At 36.7% G+C, this 24,384-nt stretch overlaps 1 protein-coding gene across 1 annotated transcript; it reads left to right on the forward strand.

Annotated features, from left to right (window-relative positions):
• Positions 1–1,009: 1,009 nt before the first annotated feature.
• nsmaf (neutral sphingomyelinase (N-SMase) activation associated factor) lies at positions 1,010–24,116 on the forward strand. The gene is made up of 31 exons (XM_067400266.1): positions 1,010–1,119; positions 2,247–2,336; positions 4,517–4,595; positions 4,672–4,736; positions 4,850–4,886; positions 4,965–5,015; positions 5,128–5,199; positions 5,274–5,321; positions 5,402–5,454; positions 5,525–5,654; positions 5,735–5,806; positions 6,015–6,123; positions 7,317–7,493; positions 7,565–7,644; positions 7,745–7,835; positions 9,101–9,164; positions 9,244–9,295; positions 9,433–9,553; positions 11,276–11,407; positions 11,491–11,533; positions 11,665–11,825; positions 11,934–12,042; positions 12,119–12,177; positions 13,468–13,532; positions 15,087–15,154; positions 15,253–15,376; positions 17,742–17,825; positions 18,235–18,385; positions 18,475–18,577; positions 18,701–18,813; positions 22,365–24,116. Exons 1-31 carry the CDS (start codon positions 1,082–1,084, stop codon positions 22,457–22,459), a joined length of 2,736 nt encoding a protein of 911 aa, XP_067256367.1. The 5' UTR covers positions 1,010–1,081; the 3' UTR covers positions 22,460–24,116.
• Positions 24,117–24,384: the final 268 nt, after the last annotated feature.

The raw sequence follows: 24,384 nt of genomic DNA on the forward strand, positions 1-24,384 counted from the left end.
CGTGTAATCGCTCAATCAGTGTTTCAACCTTGGAAAGACGTCAATAAAACAGCTTGTAAACAATGTCACGTAATGTCACATTTACCTCAGAAAAACATATTCAGTGACCATAAACTCATTAGTCAGCTAGAAAAGTGAACTCTAGAGAGCAACATTCTGATAAATATAGCTATGCACCATTACATATTCATTATAATTTTTAATGTTCTTTTAATGTTCTTCAATATTGCATGTTTGAATAAATCAGTTATGACAGCCACGATTTAAATGTTTATATTTCAAAAAAACGAACTGGAGTAGAAATATGATTATGTAATTCTAAACTTTATTTATAATAAAAACATCGAGTGTAATTTAAGTGTTTGTATATAAATAAGGTTAACCTTCAATATTATTATAGTAGTAGCAGCTGACTCTCACATGTAGTTTACAGCATTAGTTGAGAGATTTTTTTCCTCTAGAAAATTTGCCATGTACTGTAACTGAAATACTACATCCAAAATAATCGATATCGATTCTAAATCGTAATCGAATCGTGAAAATTGTGTCAATACCCAGCCCTAGATTTTTTCTGGTTTTGAGTAGCAATTGGGTGGATTTTGCTGTGAAAACCTGGCAACCCTGACACCAGCGTAGCTCCATCAAAATACAATAAATATATTTTTCAACATTTTTTTATTTTTTTTATGATCAGACAAATTAAGACCCCGAGAAGACGTGGTTTGTACACAATGGATTCACGGGACTTATTGCTTTTATAAAAAGTTTTCATAAAGTAATCACACAGCAGGATATGTTAATGAGGCCACGGTCAAACGCAGCTTAGCCAATCATAATCAAGGAGCGGAATTAGTTTTATTAATACAAAATCCCTTTTAGTCTCTTTACTGCACAATGTAAAGTTATGAATGGATGAACACAGATTTAAATAAAAAATAATTATAATAATAAAAACTCGATTGTTATTGTTATTTCTCCAGTACAGCGTGACAGAGATTTGAATGACGGAGTCGACCAGCCGGAGCTTCTTCCGCTTCCGAGCACTTCCGTGTTTACATGTCGCTGCTGCCGCGGGTCCCTCATGGCTTTCATCACGAAGAAGGATCGTGTCAAAGAAAGGTAGAGTTGCGCTGTCACACTTCTTCTTCTGGACGGATGTGGGGGGTGTTTTCCCTCAGGTCCGTGCAGCTTTAACACTCGGACCTCAGGCCTGTTGGGTCACTTCAGCTCGCGGGATCAGGGCCAGTAAACGGACCAAACACACGTTCAGTAGCATCTGTGACCCTTTCTTGTCTCAAGCGTGTGAATATAATATGTTCACATTATATCAGTAAAGTTTAGATAGTGAGTAGAAGACTTCTTTGTTTTGATCTCAGTTTTTGAGGGAAAAACCATTTTGAAAAATGTGATTGTCAATTGTCACATGACCAGCTGTGACTTCATCAGTATTCATTTGTTTACATGTTTACTTTCCTTAATATCACCATGAAATCAAAACGGACCATTATTTTGTTTGTTTTTATATCATCACTATTTAAAACAAAAAGTGTTACGAGATTCCAACTTGTAAAAAGACACGTCCTCGTAGAACTCGTAATTGCAGCTTGTAAACTGGGAATTTTCTGAATCATAACATTACAGACTTTGATTTGAAGCATAAAAGGATTTGAAAATACAAATGGCTTTAGTGAGGGAAAGAACTACAATCCCATGAAGCATTGCAAACAGCATAATCAATGGAGAAATACAAAACTACTCATTTAAAAATTTAGATTTTATATATATATATAAACAATATATTTTAAGTTTATTGCAAAATATGCTTAAATATACAAATACTCATCTATTTTGAGAGCGTAAGAAGGCGTCATTTGCATGGAGTGGGCGGAGCTATAGAGCTATTTTGCTTGTTTCGACTCTCTTATTGGTGGAACTGACTATGGAGCATCATGGGTAACGTAGTTTTCACCACAAATTCTTCTGTTATACACGATTCTAAAAAAAAAAAAAAAAATAAGTTGGCTTCAACAGAAGCAATTATTGTTAAAAGCCAATTTCCCTGTGGAGAAAATGAATGGAGTTTTTACCTCCGGAACCCGACTGTTCCGCTCTATAGTGAAAGACTGTGCATGTACTGTGAAATTATTATTCGTTTAATTTGCAAGTTTCTTCATCCTCTTTGTTTTCCCTTATTTCCTCTCTGTATCCCATTTCAAACGTTTCCGCTTGCTCATGTTTCTGTGCAGATTTTCGCTGTTGTTACTGGATCTGGAGGAACATTATTTTGAACAGCACACTGCATATAATCTGACCAGCAGCGGCCCGGAGGCAAACAGGTGAGCTGAAGAACTGATCCTGAATAATTTATAAGGGAAATGCAAGAGGTTTGCAGAATATGACACTGACTCGTTTGATTCTCAATGATTCGGAGTCGACTCCAAAAGAGTCAGTTCTTTGATAGCACTTGTGTCTGGGCCAAATGTAAAGCAGGAATCGACTCTTGTTGGCTTGTTGCTGTGTCCAAAATCTCTCACATGTTCACTCATTCACTAATCCCTGTAGTGCACGGCAGTTGAGTGCACTGCATGAGCAAGGAGTGAATAAAAAATGTGGCGAGGCATTTGAAGGCTGCATACGTCATCGAGGCGGTCTCATTTACGAAAAGTAACCGTTAGATTGCAAAGTAAGAAAGAAATTTCAGTATTTTACACCCCACGAGGAATGTCAATTTTATTACTTTTCTTAAATAAGACATCCTTGATGACGTATGCAGCCTTCAAATGCAACCTCCGGAGGACGTAGCCTCTGAAATGAGATGCAGCTAGAGAAAATTAATATTATTTAAAGATACTTTATGCAAGAATCAGATTTACTGTCCTCTAGGAATCAAATGTCCTGGTGATTCGGGTCTTCACTAGTTTCATGCGCTTTTGAATGAATCTTTAAAATTAATGATTCAATGACTCACTCATGAAGACTTCACTTGTTTCATTACTGGATGTGTATGCGCTTTTGAATGAATCTTTTGAATGAATGATTCAATGACTCACTCATGAAGACTTTACTTGTTTCATTACTGGATGAATTAGCTTTTTTTTTATAAATCTTGTGAATGAATGATTCAATGACTCGCTCATGAAGACTTCACTTGTTTCATTACTGGATGTGTATGCGTTTTTGAATGAATCTTTTGAATGAATGATTCAATGACTCTCTCATGAAGACTTTACTTGTTTCATTACTGGATGAATTAACATTTTTTTAATGAATCTTTTGTATGAATGATTAAATGACTCATCCATAAGGACTTCACTTGTGTCATTACTGCATGAATCTGCATTTTTGATTGAATGATTCAATGACTCACTCATGAAGACTTCACTTGTTTCATTACTGAATTTATCAGCGTTTTTTAATGAATCTTTTGAATGAATGATTCAGTGACTCACTCATGAAGACTTCACTTGTTTCATTACTGAATTTATCAGCGTTTTTTAATGAATCTTTTGAATATATGATTCAATGACTCATAAAAACTTCACTTGTTTTATAACTTGATGAATCAGCATTTTTGAATGAATCTCTTGAATGATTCAGTGACTCGCTCATAAAGACTTGTATCATTACTGGATGAATTAGCATTTTTTGAATGAATCTCGTGAATGAATGATTCAATGACTTCACTTGTTTCATAACTTGATGAATCAGCATTTTTGAATGAGTCTCTTGATTGAATGATTCAATGACTCACTCATGAAGACTTCACTTGTTTCATTACTGAATTCATCAGTGTTTTTTAATGAATCTTTTAAATATATGATTCAATGACTCATAAAAACTTCACTTGTTTCATTACTGAATGAATCAGTGTTTTTGAATTAATCTTTTCAATGAATGATTCAATGACTCACTCATAAATACTTCACTTGTGTCATTACTGGATGAATCAGCATTTTTGAACGAATTATTTGAATGAATGCATTTGTTTCTGTACTTGATGAATCAGCGTTTTTGAACAAATCTCTTGAATGAAAGATTCAATGACAAATAAATTTTTTAACAGTCACTTGTCGCCACCTACTGGTGTAATGATGCAATTGATACAATCTTTATTTGAAGCGTCCAGTTACTTTCAAAAGGCGATTTACTCTATTTTGATCGCTACTGTAGTGTTTACATTATTTGAAGGCACTTTAAGTGAACTGTATTGACTCGTACACACACTCCAGTGAACGAGGTTCGGCTAAAACAGTGACATAACATAAGAGACTGAACATGAGTCACCAGCTATATGTTGAGAGATGAGCTAACCTAATTAAAATGACCTTGTTACAATTGTTAATTACCTGCGGTAATTATGAGTGAAACATCACGTCATCATTGTGTATCGCCACCTTGAGGAATAAAGGTGAATTGCACTTATAACTGTCATTGTTTGCTGGAATTCTTCCTCTTCTCTATGAATCAGAATTCAATCTTTGACGTCTTTTAAATCTCTATTTATTTTTACACACAGACGAAGCAGCGGCTCATTAAAAATCTGTTCCAAATCAGTCATTTTTGAACCCGATGATGCGAAGGAGCCGATTTTAAAGGTAATATCTTCATATTATCATCACACTCATCCGTTGTGTTTTTATTTGCTTCAATAAGAAAATGTCTCTCCTGCAGATTCCTCTGAAAGATTGCAAAGGAATCGCGGCGCTGGAGGAATCGCTCCGCAACCCGTTTATAGAGTAATGCCGCTGATGACTGCTCACATGAACCTGTTTAGTTGTGATGTGATGGAGTATTAGTGTCGTTTTGCAGACGTTCATCATTTTTCTTTCTTTTTCATGCGTGTTTGCAGAAGTAAACCTGCCTGTATTCTTATAGAAACCAAGCAGGTGAGTTCGTCTCAGTTTCACTTCTGTACTCTCGCAAAACTTCAATATGTAACCCAGCTTTATTTAATTATTTGTCAGGTTTATCTAATTAAAGAAGAAAATGCAGTTGCTCCATATAAATATGAAAGGGTGAGTTCATTTTTCTGTCTTTTGTGTCCAAGATCTTCAGTTTTGGCACATTTTATAGTACATAATGTTATTGATAAACTAATGTATCGGTTGATTAATTGTTGCACGTTAGGGAGAAAAAAAGGTCACGTTCCAACTGGAGGCGTCCGGAAAAACGGAGGATGTTGTTCAGATGTTATTACAGGTTTGGCTTTTTCTTTCTTTCTTTTCTTTGGTACTTTCATCTTGTCTGCTTAAATAACTTGCCCGTTTTTACAGTTGCACAGAGCGTCCTGTCTGGATAAGCTGGGTGATCAGACGGCAATGGTCAGTACAATCTTCCATATGTGATTATTTGCTCCCTTTCTTGAGGATTTGTGGGTGATCCCCATGTGTTTCTGTTGAAGATTGCAGCCATATTGCAGTCCAGGTTGGCACGGACATGTTTTGATAAGAACAGGTAATATTCCCTCATATGTCACAGTGTTCAGATTGTCGTGGTCCAGTAGGAATATAACGCTTGTGTGCAGTTTTCAGGACGTGACCGAACGCCCACACATGGAGTGTGAGGCGGAAATGGTTTCTCCTTTGGTGACAAACGCGGGTCACGTTTGCATCACCGACCACAATCTTTACTTCCAGCCTCTGAACGGATATCCTGTGAGTTTTCACGCTTTCTTTGGGATGTTGTTTCACTTCCTTCTCTGGGGTTCTCATGTGCGTTTCTGTATTTCTGAAAGGATTCAGTGGTGCAGATTGGGTTACACAGCGTAAGACGCATCTACAAACGGAGACACGGCCTGAGGCCTTTGGTGAGAGATTTTCTTTTTATTAGTTTTGTGTCTGTTATTCTGTTTACACACAAATACACAGCTGTCATTTGCAGACATGCACTCATATGTGGATTACCCTGTGTGTGTGTGTGTGTGTGTGTGTGTGTGTGTGTGTGTGTGTGTGTGTGTGTGTGTGTGTGTGTGTGTGTGTGTGTGTGTGTGTGTGTGTGTGTGTGTGTGTGTTAAGGGCCTCGAGGTGTTTTGCACAGAGAATGATCTGCGCTCGGACGTCTACCTGAAGTTCTACGGCACTAAAGAGAGAGATGAGCTTTACTACTATATCGCAACTTTCCTTGGTAGGCTTTATTTTTATGTGTGAATTTGTCGAGGAATATTAGCTGTGGGTTATATCGCATTAGGACAAGTTGTTTTAAATGTCATTTTATAAAAATAATGCTTTGATAGTTGAACCTTTTTACCTGATATAGTTTTACCTTTTCCCATTTTTGCTGCTTCATGAATTTTGTGTTTGTTTTGCTTCTAAAAAGACATTAATTTCACAGACAAGGCTTAAGATAGTCCCAGACTAAAATGCATGTTTTCACTGAAAGCAATCTTAATCTTAAAATGTGTCAGTGACATTGTTTTGTCTCAAGATGCACACCAGTGATGTTTTTTTTTCTAAAGCGTGTTTATAAAAGCTGCTTAAATGTCCTAATTGAATATCTAATCCTGGCTTAATTTAAGCCCCGTCTGTGAAACCAGGCCAGTAAATAAATGTTTAATGCAACCTTAACCCTTCTTTTTACTTGTGTGATATTAAGTGTCAGTAACAGCAGGTTCCCCATATAGTGTGACCGTATTCCCCACTGTAGTGTTAAATTTTTCCTGAGCATAAATGTTTAGTAGCTTTTTTAAAGTCAATCCATGTGTTTCTATATCCCTATTTGAACGGGATTAGTTTAACAAGGGTAGATGGAGTAATGTAATTTTACCACAGGACGTCTGTAATATTAATGGAAGATTCACACGGGATAAGAAATCTCAGTAAAACTACCAGAAGTGGAAGGGTAACTTGATTTACGCACCACCGTCACCTCCCTGTCATGTGCGTATTCCACACACAGATATATATAATATATATGATCTGAATGTTATGCAGAAACCGCAGACTCGCCTAAAACGAAACTGAATGCTTCTTCAGTGCCTCCGTACTTGAAATGCAAGATGGACTTAACTGTAGGTCAGGGGTGGGGCGGGTGCGTTAAATGCACTAATAATTTTAATGCATTATTTTTGCCCCGTATATAATTAAGTTAACACATTAAATTGACATCCCGAGTTAAAATACATTCTCTTTAGATTATTGTTCTGGCATTGAGTGTAGCATAAAGTTGGTCAGATGTGATCATCCCTGCTTTACCTCGCTGACCTCTAAAGCATTTAACAGCCTTGTCTTGGTTTTGCAGCAGGGTCCAGAATTTGTAAGTCCGTTCATCCCAGTTTAAATGCACCGAATTGACAGGTGATCTGTGTGTTTGTGTGACAGAGAACCATATAGCGGAGCACACGGCAGAGAGCTACATGCTGCAGTGGCAGAGAGGTCACATCTCCAACTATCAGTACCTGCTGCATCTCAACAATCTAGCAGACCGCAGTGTGAACGATCTCTCCCAGTATCCAGTGTTTCCCTGGGTCATCAGTGACTACAGCAGCGCACAGCTGGGTCAGTCTGTCTCCAACACACACACATGTGACATGCACACACTCGTATACTGAAAAATATGTTTATTTCAGACTTGCTGAACCCTGCTTCATTTCGAGATCTCAGTAAACCAATTGGAGCTCTGAACACAGAGAGACTGGAGAGATTACTGGTGAGAAATACTAAATGAAGCACCTTCTCATCATATAAAAATAGCAGACGTGAATGATTTGTTTTTGTCTTGTGTGTGTGTGTGTGTGTGCGCGCTACAGGAACGCTACAGAGACATGCCTGAGCCTCGTTTCATGTACGGCAGTCATTATTCATCACCTGGATATGTGCTTTTCTACCTTGTCAGAGTTGGTGAGCTTCTATTTGTCTGTCTGTCACAGGCAAGGGAGGATGTTTGATTTTGACATCGGTGGGGACATGAAAGAAGTAAAATATAAAAGAAGTACCCCAGTTTGATTATGTAAACCAACAATATTACAATTTAGCTTTCTGTACTTCATGGTAGAATATCTAAACAAGCATTCAGTTTGATTAAATTTAAGGCCATTAAAAGTCTTAAATATCTTTAAATGTTATGAAAAAAAAGTCTTAATCATCATTTCAAGAGGTCTTAAATTTGGGGATGGAAAACTAGGAATCATGATGTGGCTTAATGTGATTGATTATTAAACTTCAAAGGGCGATGATTTAATTATAAGCGTGCCTGCTGCATGTTTCACAGTAAATACGCCGCTGTTGTTCATCTTACAGGAACATTCAGCTCAGTTCGTGATCAGTGAATACCACAGATTTATGCCAAACGATTGGGGATTGCTGATGATGTACTGCTGATGGATTATAATATTGTTATGGTGTTCATATCACTTGCAAACTCGCCGCCTTTCAGAGAAATTCAACGTTAATAAGCGCAGCTGCTTTGTATAACCGGGGTAACCGCTATATTTCTGCTGTCACCTGCTGTCAGAAAGTGAATTAAAAACTTTTTGTGCATTAAAATTTCAAAATTGAAAATTCCCATATTGAAATATCTGGGATTGAACCATATAAGTACTTCAAAATGAAGAAAAGTTTAAGAACCGAAATCTTAAAGGAAATTTTTAATACTTCATGAGTTACAGGTATGCAGACTTGTATTTTTCCCACATTTTTGAACTGTCACCATTGGCATATCATGCAACAAAGATTACTAAAGTCAACAGATTTTACTTAATAGACATACCAATCTCTGTGTAGAAATAAAATAATGATGTTTCCATCTTTCTGAACTCATTTTCCCCTTCTGTAATTTGGCTCCAAATTGCTATTACTCAGTAAATATTCATCCATTTAATATTTTGGCTTCCTTCTTCATTTATGTGTCTTTCACTACATTTTTAGGCTCTGGTTGAGTTTACACCGATATTTTAAAATAATATGCTTTTCATTTATGTGTGTGTAACAGCAGTCTGCAGAAGACTTTGAAATGCTGCCTTGTGAAAGCGAAACGAACCAAGAATAAAACACAAACTGAACTGTTTAAATTGCTGTTGCGGAACAAAGCACACAACCTTCAGGTCTGAAAATGCCCTCAGTGTTAGATTTGGACGTTTGATGGCACGTCTTTTGCCTCCCTGCAGCTCCAGAGCACATGCTTTGCCTACAGAACGGACGCTTTGATCATGCGGACCGAATGTTCAACAGGTATTTGCAAACACACCAGCACACAAACATACAGTTACTGAAAACATTAGTTTACAATGATGTGCACTTTTGAGTACAGTGTTGGTGAGACGTGGAAGAATTGTTTAGAGGGAGGCACTGATTTCAAAGAGGTGAGTGTTTTACAAAAGCAGTGTCTTTTATTGATCATATTGCAGTACTTTCTCAATAATTCAGTGTTCTTACTGTTTTGTGAACAGGTCCAGTTTTAGGTCTTGCATTAGTATCATTTGTGTGTGTGTGTTTACAGCTGATTCCTGAGTTCTATGGAAGTGATAGCAGCTTTCTGAAGAATCTGCTAGGGTTGAATCTGGGCCGGAGGCAGGGAGGAGGCAGAGTGGAGAATGTTGAACTTCCTCCGTGGGCATCAGGTGCACATTCTTTCTTTTGTCCCTCTCATGCCGATCAGCTGATTTTGGCACAATAGTTTGCCGTAGGGTGTCGTGATAAGTAAACGACAATGATGCAAGTTGTTAAAGAATCCTGCAGCAGATCTAGGCAGGTGGAGCTGGGGAGGTGGAGGGGTTCAGAGGAACTCAAACACTGAATCAGACTGTTTGAATGTTGAACAAGCAATCTCATTGGCTGCAGGATCAGCTTGTGCCATGTGGTAATGATGTGATTGTATGTAAAGGACCACCAGTCAGCGCCCCCTAGAGTTTCATGACTGAACTAGATATTTCTTTAAAATTATAGTCCCTTTGATTGGGAAAATGTGATATCTACAGAATATTAGATTTTATCAGTCTAAACAATTTCAAGATATGGGGCAAATTCACTATTTAATCTTATTCATACTTAAGGTTTTCATTAAAACTACAAAAAAATCCCATAGACTTTCTTTAGAGGGGCCAAAACTTTTATACAATAACTAGCAATTAGCTTAGGTTATGTTAGCAATGTGATAAAACATGCTAATTCATGCTAAGAATATGTTATAATACTATCATCATGTTAAATCATGCTAGCAATGTGTTAAAACATACTTGCAACATGTTAAATCACGCAAGCAATGAGCTAAATCATGTTAGCAACATGCTTAATAATGTTAACAACATGCTAATTCATGTTAACAATGTGCTATAATACTATCAACGTGTTAACAGTGTGTTAAATCATGTTGGCAAAACATGCTAGCATGCTAAAACACTTGCAACATGTTAAGTCATGTAAGGATTGTGTTAAATCATACTATCAACATGCTTAATCATGCTAGCAATGTGTTAAAACATGTTAGCATCATATAAATCATGTTAACAACATGGTAGTTCATGTTAACAGAATGCTAAATCATGTTTTCAAAATGTTAAATGATTTAGCATGCTAACATGATTTTGGCAAAATGCTAATTCATGCTAGCAGCATGCTAAACACTTGCAACATGTTAAGTCATGCAAACATTGTTAAATCATACTATCAACATGCTTAATCATGCTAGCGATGTGTTAAAACATGTTAGCATCATATAAATCATGTTAACAACATGGTAGTTCATGTTAGCAGAATGTTAAAACATGTTGACAACATGCTATTTCATGTTAGCAGAATGCTAAAACACTTGCAACATAAGTCATGCATCAATCTGTTAAAACACACTAGCAACATGCTAATTCATGCTAACAATGTGTTAAAACATGTTAGGAACATGTTGATTCATGTTATCAATGTATTAAAAAAATGTTAGCATCATATAAATTATGTTAACAACATGCTAGTTCATGTTAGTAGAATGTTAAAACACTTGCAACATGTTAAGTCATGCAAGCAATGTGTTAAATCATGCTAGCAAATTACAAAATAATGCTAACATGCTAACAAACTAGCTAGGAAGCTTATTAACTTTCAATCTTTTGGTCAAGGCTTTGTCAAGCCAACATAAAAGATTGTCTCAGTGAACTTTACTTTTTAGTTAATGGTTATAACTTTATAACAATTAATATCCCACACACATTTAATAATTAACATGGCAAATGCATGAACTTCATGTGGGTTACCTGTAGGTGGCGTATGCAAATAAACACCGCCATCAGTGGGTGCAATCTTACCTCTTACCCTCTCTAACACTTTACAGTTGTTGTTTCGTTCATATTCAGATCCAGATGACTTCTTGCAGAAGATGCGTCTTGCACTGGAGAGTCAGTACGTGTCTGAACACCTGCATGAGTGGATCGATCTGGTCTTCGGCTACAAACAGAAGGGAAGTGAGGCCGTGGCCAGCCATAACGGTAAAATAGACCAACACAAGGATTAGTATGTTTTTCATCTTATTTTAATGGGAATAAATACAACGATGTCTGCTATATTACAGTTTTCCATCCATTAACGTATGAGGGAGGAGTTGACTGCGATAGGTAAACTTCATTAAATTAAAATCAATCTCTCTAATTAAATAGCTCATCTTTGATTAGTTTTTGATCCAATCTTTATGTGGTTTATATGTGTCAGTGTTCATTTGTCAGTGCGTATGTGTGTGTTTCCGCAGTATTGAGGATCCAGATCAGAAAATAGCCATGCTAACTCAAATATTAGAGTTTGGACAAACGCCACGACAACTCTTCGTCACTCCTCATCCTCAGAGGATCACGCCACGCTTCAACAACCTGTCCGCGACGCCCAGCCTCAGCAGCAGCGAGCTCTCGCCAGGTACGACAGTGACACACGAGGACTGTCTTAAAGGGGTAGTGCAAAGAAATGCAATTCATGACCCCGTTAAATCAGCCAGTATCTGAAGGATCTCTGTGTTTTGTGCAGCGTCTCCTAGTATGGAGTCATTCGAGGACCTGACGGAGGAGAGTAAGAAAATGGCCTGGAGCAACATGAACAAACTTGTTTCGCAGTCTTGCCACAAAATACACAAGGAGTGAGTATCTGTTCGTGTGTTTGAGAACAGACGTATAGAGAGATCTGCTTCTGACCCTGTTGATTCGGTTCGGCAGAGCGGTAACGGGCATTGCTGTGACCCTCAATGGAGAGTCCATCTTCTCAACCTCTCAAGGTTTGCAATTCGTCTCTTATTTAGTCTCGTTAGTCTGTAAAAGTCTCTGTAAAATGATCTGAGATTGATTTCTCAGAACTTTAATGTAATGATCACCTCTAACAGGAAGATATAAGCAGGTTTCTAGCATGAGTTAGCACAATGCTAACACGTTTTAGTATTTTGTTAGCATGTTTTAACATGTTGCTAGCATGATTCTACCATAATTTATTACTTTGATTCTACCATGAATGATTTAGCATATTGTTATCATGAATTAACACATTTGTAGCATGTTGTTAACATGATTTAACACATCGTTTACATGTTTCTAGCATAACTTTGCACATTGTTAACATAAATTGGCACATTGCTAACAGGTTTTAACATGTTGCTAGCATGAATTAGCACCTTGTTGGCATATTTCTAGTATAAATTAACACATTGCTATCATGTTTTTTAACGTGTTCCTAACATATTGTTAGCATATATATTTATAGTATGGTTTAACACATTGTTTATAACATGTTTGGTAACATTATTTAGCACATTGTTAGCATATTTATAATATTTATGTCAGCATGTTTTAATAAGTTGTAAACATGATTTAACACATTGCTTGCATGTTGCTAACATATTTTAGCACATTGTTAGCATTTTTCTAGCATGAATTAGCTCATTGCTAGCATATTTTAGCCTGATTTAGCACATTATTAGCATATATGTAGCATGGGTTTGCACATTGCTAACAAGTTTTAGTATGTTGCTAGCATTACTTAGCACATTGTTACCATATATTTATAGTATGGATTAACACAGTGGTTCCCAACCACATTCCTGGAGTACCCCCGACACTGCACATTTTCCATGTCTCCTTTGTCTGACACACCCATTTGTGGTCTTGGAGTCTCTGCTAATGAATTGATGACTTGATTCAGGTGTGCTTGATCAAGGAGACATGCAAAATGTGCAGTGTTGGGGGTAATCCAGGAATATGGTTGGGAACCACTGGATTATCACATTGTTTTTTTAACTTCTTTGGTAACATTATTTTGCACATTATTAGCTAGCATGAGTTAGCATATTGTTAGCATTTTTAAAAGTGAATTAGCACTTTGTTAGCATATTTCTAGTATAAATTAGCACATTGCGAGTTTGTTTTAACAGGTTGTTAGCATATTGCTATCATGTTTTAGTGTATGACTAACATGATTTAAAACATTGTTGGCATGTTTTAACATTGTTAGCATGATTTAGCACATTGCTAGCATGTTTCTACCATGAATTAGCACATATTTTATCCTCATGTAGACTCTACACTGAAGATGTTCTCAAAAGATAACGGCCTGCAAAGAAGTGTGTCCTTCTCCAACATGGTAAGCTCTAAAGAGACTGTAGAAACTACGCTTGTATTAATCCGTTTAATTGCGTTAGATGACACGTTATACTTTACTAAAGTGGTTTTCAACTAGAGTTTTTGAACAGCAAAAACTGAGCTTTTTAAGACGCTCTCCCAAGTTGTTAAATTTTAAAATGCTGTTGTACGCATTTTAGTTTGGACTGTTAAAATGGAGCTGATGTGTTTAGTCACGCGACGTGTAATGAACCCATCTATGGCATTGTTGTGACTGATATTCACTTTCATAGTGTTGCTTAAGTTAAACAATATTTTGTACAATCAAAATATTACATTCCAGCAAAGATGACAATATTTACGTGCATTAGAGTGGAACAGTCGAGAAGTAAAAACTTCTCTGTGGTAAAAATGATTTTGAACGTTAAAGATAGCCCGACTGTGAGCTACGAGGTTGTTAATTGATGGTATTTGCTTCTGTTGAAGCCGTCAGACTGCATTGTCAACTTAGTTTTAAAATAATTGTTTAACAGCAGAATTTGTGGCGAAATACTACATTACCCATAATGCTGTACAGAAAGTTCCACCAATCAGTCGAAACGGGCAAAACACGCCAAAAGAGCTCTTTAGCTCCGCCCACTCTCTGTGAATGACAGTCGAGAAGGTCTCCCTATGCTCTCAAAATACTTAAATGTTTGTGTGTATATTCGCAATGATTCATGGGATTGTAGTTCTTTCCCTCACTGAAGCCACACAATCTTGTACCTTTTGTAATTTTGTCCGATTTTTAAATACTTTTTTGCTTCAAATCAAAGTTTGTAGTGTTATTATTCACTTTGTAGCTTATAACACTTTAACTGAGACTTTTTTAAAAATCCCTTTCAGAGAAATTAATAGAAAAAATACTTTCAGAACCAACAGTGCTGGATAAGTGGGCGGCACTAATGCTCTGTATTAGGCTGCTGTCACTTTAAGACTGAATACATGGATCCAATATAGCCTATATAGTCAGACAAACCATCTATGACGAGTTTGAAAAAATAGGCCTTTAAGAATATGTAAAATTTAGTTTCTAGTCCTTAAGGTTCAAGAGTTATCATAAACATAAGTGCAACTTTGGACAGTTGGTGGCGTTAGAGGGAATGAGTTAGAGACTTCAAATTTGCTGTGGTTATGCATGGATCCATTATAGTCGACTGACATGCATCCAATTTCTTTCCCAACTGTTTATGTTCACTTAAAACATAACTGTCTGCTCCTTGTGAATACTCGCCATATTTTTGTGTATTCGAAGCGAAAAACAAACGTAATGTGTGCGCACTGATATAACTGCTCCATTAAAAACTTTATTGCAATGTTTCGACCATCAGGTCTTGATCAGGCACCAGGATGGATGGTTTTATTCAGGAATGCAACATTCAAATTTTTAAATGGGGGAAACAAAAGTGTAACATTTTTAAATTTAAGTGTGGCTTAAGGGTCCAAATACTTTTCAGGGCCACTGTATACCATGGCCACATTAAATAAAAGCTTATTTGAGCTCCAACTAAAACACACTCTTCATATTTGACTCAAGGCGCTGTCCTCCTGTCTGATGCTGCCTGATGATGAGATCGTCATGTGCTCTTCCTGGGACAATAACGTGTAAGCTTTTATATATTAACCACAATCATATCTCTATAATTCTTATGTCATTTCTTCAATCATTTATCACACTTTGATCCCTTTCTTGTATGCTGTAGGTATTTTTACTCAATAGCATATGGACGAAGACAAGACACTCTGATGGGTCATGATGATGCAGTTAGTCATATGTGCTGGAGGGATGACAAACTTTACACGGCATCCTGGGACTCTACCGTGAAGGTGTTCTCATTTACTTTGCTTTCTTGCATACCATTTAGGGATGGCTAAATCTGACATCCTGTTTACTTGATACTAAAAGATTAAAAACAAATTCTTGTCTAGATTCTTTCATACTGATGTTTAGGCATCTTCATTAGTGACATATTTGGTAACACTTTTTTTTTTTAATGCCTTTATATATAATGTATTATAAAAGTATTTTTAATGGATTAATTATGCCTCGTAATGTGCCTTATGCACTGTGTGGAATAATTGTAACCACAGTTAAAATACATTATAATACTTATCTATTCATTGAACACACCTTTAGAAAGTATAATGCATGAAAACATGTCAAACAGCCCATTTCAGATGTAAATATAGCTGCAAGCAGCCATTAACGCTGCCAAGCTCAAAAAAGGCATGTTGAGTTATGCAAACATGGCTGGCAGCTTCAGACCAACTTCAAAAATAAAGTCATTTTTAGATTATATTAGACAGAATAGCTGAAAATATATGAATATTATCTCTAGTAATATGGTTTAATTGCTTATGTCTTTTTGACCAATAGGTGGCACTGTTACCAAATTGATGTTGTGTGGTCAGTGTGAGGAAACAATGACATATAAAGTTTGGTGTCAATATGTCAAAGCGTTGCAAAGTTACAGCCTCAGAATCAGCTTAGCATCATGCCATCAAATGTTGTCGTTGTTCGAAAACGGTTCGGTCAATCAAAAAACTTTTAAGAACTTTTTTTCCCAGCATAGTCTGAAGATGATTTTGGTGAGAATCGGACAAACTACGAGTTCAAAAAAGTAGGTTTCTCGAAGAAATTCAAAATGGCGGAAAACAATTTCGACCAAATATGGCATGACTGGTGTCATTGTGACTCAAGATTTATAAAAATAGGTTAAATTAATCAGAAGCTATTAGCATTTTTAAAGAAATTCATCATGATTTTTTTTGTCTCAAAAAACGTTTGAGTATTCAGGCCATGGTGCTTGATGACACATTAACAACATGCTAATGCGTTCATAAAATACAACTTTTTACCATAAAAGATGGCCGACACCCAAATGACTGATAAGGGAAAATTGGGTATTTTTCGTCTCTGTATGCTGCACTGAATCAAGAGATTTTTATGATATTTGGGCAAACCATTCAGAAGTTACTGAAGCCAAAATATCCATTTTTCATTTCTCATGACCAGTAGGTGGCACTGTGCCAAAACGTGTAGACTGAAGGCTGACCCATGCCAAGGCGGACATTCAAATTAACTAGGAGAGTAAACATATGGCCGGAAAGGACCATGAAAGGGTCTCATTTTGTATTGGTCTTGATCTCTTTTGACCCATCCTTCACCTAATCACAATTTTGGTTTTTATTTTGCCACACCAAAGGGGTCTCTTTATAATTCTTAAATTATTCAGCCAATTTTATTCATTCGTCAAACGGAATATTCCCATCAACACTTAGTTTTCCGTCAGAGCGGATCTAAACAGATCTTCCTCACACTGGAGGGATAATCAAAATATTTGTCAGTTAGCTGTGTGTTTAAACAGTACCCTTACAGACAAATCGTCCTGGACTAACTCCATCCAAGGATATCACTACCTATTATGAGATGAATTCAATCAATCCTACCACCACAGGAAATTATTAAAAAACAACTTACCTATGATGAAGGATTACCTCTCAGTCCCCAGTCCCGTGTTTCTTGGGAATATCCCGGACGAGCCCCCAAACTGTTAGCCTCAGATCATGCTTGTCGAATCTGTTTGCACATTATTTGAAATCGGTTGGGTCTATCAAAAAGTGCTTAAAAGTTTGCCAGCACAGTCTGAAGATGATCTTAGCCAATTCTGGTGAAAAAAAAAAAAAAAAAAGATCTAGGGTGAGTTCAAAAACGTATGTTTTTTGTAGCCCTTCTGGTTTCAAAGCACAATCGTAAGTGCAAATCAGACAGTTGGTGGCGCTAGAGGGAATGAGTTACAGACTTCAAATATGGTGTGGGTAATGTTCAGACTGTCCTCTGTCTGTGTGCCATATTTCATACTTTTCTCGCAAACGGTTCTATGGGCTGCCATAGACTTGATCAGAAGAAGAAGAAGAATGGATATAATAGATGCCCACACACCTTCAGTGCTTCACCCCTAACAAGGATTCTGATAATATTATAATGCATTTTATTCTTGGTTACAATTAATTCTGAAAAGATATAATGCATTAAACATGAAGGCTTTTAGTAAAAGGTTATCATCGCATATTCTAACTAATTTACTGTCCTTTTTATATGGTTATATTATAATTATTATAATCAAAGATATTTTAAATGTAAATCACCTCTTGTCATTGACTTCCTACTTTTTCTGTTTTTCTTTTACAGATTTGGAAATGTGTCGCAGCTGACATCTCCAGTAATAAACGGACTCGATTTGAGCTGCTTGCTGAATATGAGCACGAGGCTGGGGTTGGTGATGAGGAATCCTTAAACTGCAATATAGGCAAACTGCAGTTGTTGTACAACTTGCTATTCGTGTTTGGCACTTTGCAGAATCGATGCGCAAAAAGTAGTGCTAGAAAGTTTCTTAACCCTGCTATAACACTGTATGATTTGATGAAAGTGCGCTTTTTATATTTGGGATTTTCAGTGTGAACACACTACTCCCAATATTTATACTACAAAATGTCATAGAATAGTGCAAAAGTACATGAATTGGGACACACCTTTTGTTTTCCTGTTATATAATTCTGTAATGTTATGGTAGAATATTTTATGTAGGATATATTAGACACTATATGTAACCTATTTAAGAAAAGGGCCTTTACGTTATTTTGGCATATAACCTTCATCTAATTTGTGTATTATTTATGCACAGGTGAACACTTTAGATCTCAGCCCAGCTGGCACACTTCTGGCGACAGGTACTAAAGAAGGAACCCTCACTGTCTGGGATCTTGCCAGCCCTGTGCCGCTGAATCAGCTGACCTGCCATTCTGGGAAGATTCATCAGGTGGCCTTCAGTCCTGGTGAGTGTGTTTATGTGTGAACATTGATCCAGATGTGTGTAGCTTGTTTGGGGGGAGGTCGTTTCATAAAGATGTGTGTGTGTGTTCAGACAGCAGACATATCTTGAGTGTTGGCGAGGACTCGTGTTTGGCGGTCACAGATGTGCAGACAGGCATGCTCATTGCTACTGTACATGCAGAGCTGGAGCAGAGGTGAGCAGAACACACAGTACATACTGCACAATGATTGATTGATAAATGATGTTAAAGAGTTATTGTGTCAACATGCAGAACTTCCTGTACTTTCCATGTTCAAGATCTCTGTCCTTCTTTTAGGTGCTTCTGCTGGGATGGAAACACGGTGTTGTCTGGAGGGATGTCAGGAGATCTCAGCGTGTGGAACCTGCTTAGCAGTAAAGTCACCCATAAGATCCCTGCTGCTCACTCAGGTAAACACACACAGGAAAGAGAGTAGAGAAACCTAAAATCCCACAAATAGTAGGCTTAATTGTGTGCACAATTTAGCAAATCGAGGGAACGAAATAGTAAATCATGTGCATGATTTAGCAAATCGAGGGAACAAAATAAATTGAGCGCATGATTTCGCAAATCGAGGGAACGAAATAATTGTGTCCATGATTTCACAAATCGAGGGAACAAAATAGTAAATTGTGCGCATGATTTCGCAAATCAAGGGAACGAAATAATTGTGTGCATGATTTCGCAAATTGAGGGAACAAAATAATCGTGTGCATGATTTCGCAAATCGAGGGAACAAAATAATTGTGCACGTGATTTCGCAAATCGAGGGAAGGAAATAGTAAATCGTGCGCATGATTTCGCAAATCGAGGGAAGGAAATAGTAAATCGTGCGCATGATTTCGCAAATCGAGGGAAGGAAATAGTAAATCGTGCGCATGATTTCGCAAATCGAGGGAACTAAATAGTAAATCGTGTGCATGATTTCGCAAATCGAGGGAACAAAATAAATCGTACGCATGATTTAGCAAATCGAGGGAAGGAAATAGTAAATCGTGCGCATGATTTCGCAAATCGAGGGAACTAAATAAATCGTACGCATGATTTCGCAAATCGAGGGAAGGAAATAGTAAATCGTGCGCATGATTTCGCAAATCGAGGGAACAAAATAAATCGTACGCATGATTTAGCAAATCGAGGGAAGGAAATAGGAAATCGTGCACATGATTTCGCAAATCGAGGGAACTAAATAAATCGTACACATGATTTAGCAAATCGAGGGAAGGAAATAGTAAATCGTGCGCATGATTTCGCAAATCGAGGGAACTAAATAGTAAATCGTGCGCATGATTTCGCAAATCGAGGGAACTAAATAGTAAATCGTGCGCATGATTTCGCAAATCGAGGGAACGAAATAGTAAATCGTGCGCATGATTTCGCAAATCGAGGGAACAAAATAAATCGTACGCATGATTTAGCAAATCTAGGGAATGAAATAGTAAATCGTGCGCATGATTTTGCAAATCGAGGGAACAAAATAAATTGTGCGCATGATTTAACCAATCGAGGAAACGAAATAATAAATCGTGCGCATGATTTCGCAAATCGAGAGAACAAAATAGTAAATTGTGCGCATGATTTCGCAAATCGAGGGAACGAAATAGTAAATCGTGCGCATGATTTCGCAAATCAAGGGAACAAAATAATAAATCGTGTGCATGATTTCGCAAATCGAGGGAACAAAATAAATTGTGCGCATGATTTAACCAATCGAGGAAACGAAATAATAAATCGTGCGCATGATACCGCAAATCGAGAGTACAAAATAGTAAATCGTGCGCATGATTTCACAAATCGAGGGAACGAAATAAATCGTGTGCATGATTTAACAAATCGAGGAAACGAAATAATAAATCGTGCGCATGATTTCGCAAATCGAGGGATCAAAATAGTAAATCGTGCGCATGATTTCGCAAACCGAGGGAACAAAATAGTAAATCGTGCGCAAGATTTCGCAAATCGAGAGAACAAAATAGTAAATTGTGCACATGATTTCACAAATCGAGGGAACAAAATAAATCGTGTGCATGATTTAACAAATCGAGGAAACGAAATAAATCGTGCGCATGATTTCGCAAATCGAGGGATCAAAATAGTAAATCGTGCGCATGATTTCGCAAATCGAGGGAAGGAAATAGTAAATCGTGCGCATGATTTCGCAAATCGAGGGAAGGAAATAGTAAATTGTGCGCATGATTTCGCAAATCGGGGGAAGGAAATAATTGTGTGCATGATTTCGCAAATCGAGGGAAGGAAATAATTGTGTGCATGATTTCGCAAATCGAGGGAACAAAATAAATTGTGCGCATGATTTAACAAATCGAGGGAACGAAATAAATCGTGTGCATGATTTCGCAAATCGAGGGATCAAAATAGTAAATTGTGCGCATGATTTCGCAAATCGAGGGATCAAAATAGTAAATCGTGCGCATGATTTCGCAAATCGAGGGAAGGAAATAATTGTGCGCATGATTTCGCAAATCGAGGGAAGGAAATAGTAAATCGTGCGCATGATTTCGCAAATCGAGGGATCAAAATAGTAAATCGTGCGCATGAATTCGCAAATCGAGGGAACGAAATAAATCGTACGCATGATTTAGCAAATCGAGGGAAGGAAATAGTAAATCGTGCGCATGATTTCGCAAATCGAGGGAAGGAAATAGTAAATCGTGCGCATGATTTCGCAAATCGAGGAAAGGAAATAGTAAATCGTGCGCATGATTAAACAAATCGAGGGAACGAAATAAATCGTGTGCATGATTTCGCAAATCGAGGGATCAAAATAGTAAATTGTGCGCATGATTTCGCAAATCGAGGGATCAAAATAGTAAATCGTGCGCATGATTTCGCAAATCGAGGGAAGGAAATAGTAAATCGTGCGCATGATTTCGCAAATCGAGGGAAGGAAATAGTAAATCGTGCGCATGATTTCGCAAATCGAGGGATCAAAATAGTAAATCGTGCGCATGATTTCGCAAATCGAGGGAAGGAAATAGTAAATCGTGCGCATGATTTCGCAAATCGAGGGAACGAAATAGTAAATCGTGCGCATGATTTCACAAATCGAGGGATCGAAATAGTAAATCGTGCGCATGATTTCACAAATCGAGGGAACAAAATAAATTGTGCGCATGATTTCGCAAATCGAGGGAACAAAATAGTAAATCGTGCGCATGATTTCGCAAATCGAGGGAACAAAATAGTAAATCGTGCGCATGATTTCGCAAATCGAGAGAACAAAATAGTAAATCGTGCGCATGATTTCGCGAATCGAGGGAAGGAAATAATTGTGTGCATGATTTCGCAAATCGAGGGAACAAAATAAATTGTGCGCATGATTTCACAAATCGAGGGAACAAAATAAATTGTGCGCATGATTTCAGAAATCGAGGGAACAAAATAAATCGTGCGCATGATTTCAGAAATCGAGGGAACAAAATAAATCGTGCGCATGATTTCGCAAATCGAGGGAACAAAATAGTAAATCGTGCGCATGATTTCGCAAATCGAGGGAACAAAATAGTAAATCGTGCGCATGATTTTTTAGTTCTAATTTTTTTTTTTTTTTTTTTTTTTTTTTTTATGAAAAATATTGTAATTTATTTTTTTTTAACAATTTTTTCTTTTTTAAAAGCAGAGACTCAGTCCTTTTGTAAAATATACTTTCCCATATCTTACACACTTTTAGGACTGAATGTTGGTAAATTTGAATATTCACGTACACAGACACTATAAATAGACAAATTGACAGAGCAAAAGTTCAAAGACCAAATAGTCCAAATTTGAAAAAAGGAATATGGCAATATGACAGGTGTTTACAGTGTTTTAGTACAGTAAGAGGGCTGCTGTAGAATCTTTCAAGGCGCTGTGTGGAACAGCTTTAGCATGTGTAGCGCTCTGTTAGGGAGGAATCCAGAGTTTGGAGCAGAGCTTCATATGATCCTGTCTGTGTTTAATGCAGGAGCAGTGACATGTATGTGGATGAACGAGCAGGGCAGCACGATCATCACAGGTGGAGTGGACAAACAGATCATCCTGTGGAAACACCAGTATTAACAGCTCGGCGAGGTCCGTTTCACCTTCAGCCACTGAAACGGAGATCTGTTCAATATCCTTTTATGAGAATGTTGGTTGAACAGATACTGTTGCAGGGCTTTAAATCAGCTGGTTTTACATTATTTAGTGTTTTTATTGTGTTTTAGAACTAAAGAACTGAAACTGGAATGTTTTCACGGAGATGATTTCTTTTTTCTTTTATTATGTAATACATAAATAACATCTGCCATGTCAAATCCTGTTTTGACTTCAAACAGCCACAATTCATACGATTTAGTTAAGACAATCAGCCATTATGATTGTCATTATTATTATTATTATTAATATTGCTGCTTTTGATAAATGTAAAAACCAAATCATCATCATTATAAGTCATAATACATCTTGCTCAGTTCTGAGATCAACTCGTGACTCTTTATTATAGGTGACACGGGAATATTAGGAAGTATTAAGTAGTTATTATATATGGAATATGTTTGAGGTCCTGCAAGTTTGCTGCAGATGGGATTTATTATTATTTTTTTTTTTAATGTGCCTTAATTTTTAATAATTTAAACTATAAATGCCCACTCTTTAAATATGCTTGCATGTTCAGCTCAAATATATACATACGAATTATTACAGTTATGTACGGTAACATATTTCACTGAAGGTTAGAGTAAAACCTTCTGTAATATAATAAAATATAGTATTACATCTTGAGAGGTTATGGATGCATTTGTATATATATACAAGTTTTATATTTCATACACTATTATTTATGTTATAATAGTATGCCTTGAAAAAGTGCTCTTCAGTGAAGAACATTTTGAGCGTTATGTATTAAGAGAAGTTAAGTCAATATGGCAGGATTATGCAATGTTCTGTAAATCAGTGAGCTCACGAGTGATTAAGAAATAATTATTACTGTCACTTTAAATATAAATAAGTTGCATTTTTGACTGGTGTGTGGACTGCACGTTCTACTATTGTATGTTTACGTGTGTGTAATTCTTTTCTTTTTATCAAATATGTATTTTATTTCCTCATGTGAGGAAAAAACTGCTGGAAATCCAAAACGACTTTGCTGACGGACCAAGGTTGTTGCGTTTACCGAACAGTCACTTCTTTTAAAAGCTTTTCTCTTTGTTTTCTGTATTGTTTTAGTGACGTGACTAATTAGACAAAGATAAAAATGGGCCTTATTCTGATGACATCATATATTTGTGTGCATTTATATTGTGGGCATTATTGCATAATATTACTTCACACACTTATGAGACAAATTACAAGGCCAAGTTTAGTAATTGGAAACATACATTTCTTTTACGACACGTGTTTAAATCCTCTCTAAATCCAGGTTATCTTCATAGATATTGTAATTGGAAATTGTCAATATTGCATATCCAAATTGAACCAAGTACAGAAAACTGTTTTTCATCATTGATGTTATTATTTAAACTCTAACAAACATGTTTTTGTGAAATGTTGTACATTAAGCTTTGAGTACATGAGTTTTCTCTGACGGTGTTTTTAGTTCATGTGATGTTTCAAATATCTGTAAAAGTCTCTTAAGTTATAATATTTTGGGGGAATTGTCAGCCAAACTAAAGTTTCTCTATTGGGCCAATTACATTCTTGTAATAGCTGTAAACAAACGAACACAATAAAACTACACTGGCACACGTTCATGGTCAGCAGTCACTTTTGTTTGAAAAGGATCCTGACATGGATTTTTGTTTTATTGTAATCTGTGACCTGATCCAGCAAAATGTGTCACAGTGACATAAATTTCAAAACTGAGAAAATTTTGGTATCAATGGAAAGATGAGACAATAAGCTTTAAAATGATATCCATACCTTGAATGGTTTTAAAGATATACCTATTTGAATTATGGTCGTCTGCCCTCTTTTTCCAATTGAAAACCTGAGAAAATCGCTTTTAA

This window comes from Chanodichthys erythropterus, chromosome 11, assembly GCF_024489055.1.
Source record: "Chanodichthys erythropterus isolate Z2021 chromosome 11, ASM2448905v1, whole genome shotgun sequence".
Classification (NCBI taxonomy): domain Eukaryota; kingdom Metazoa; phylum Chordata; class Actinopteri; order Cypriniformes; family Xenocyprididae; genus Chanodichthys; species Chanodichthys erythropterus.

Excerpts from the sequence above, each read along its gene's own strand:
- nsmaf (XM_067400266.1), top strand. The coding sequence starts at position 1,082 with ATGGCTTTCATCACGAAGAAGGATCGTGTCAAAGAAAG. Across the intron at positions 12,178-13,467 it reads CATCTTCTCAACCTCTCAAG|ACTCTACACTGAAGATGTTC; the intron begins GTTTGCAATTCG and ends ATCCTCATGTAG. Across the intron at positions 18,814-22,364 it reads GATCCCTGCTGCTCACTCAG|GAGCAGTGACATGTATGTGG; the intron begins GTAAACACACAC and ends TGTTTAATGCAG.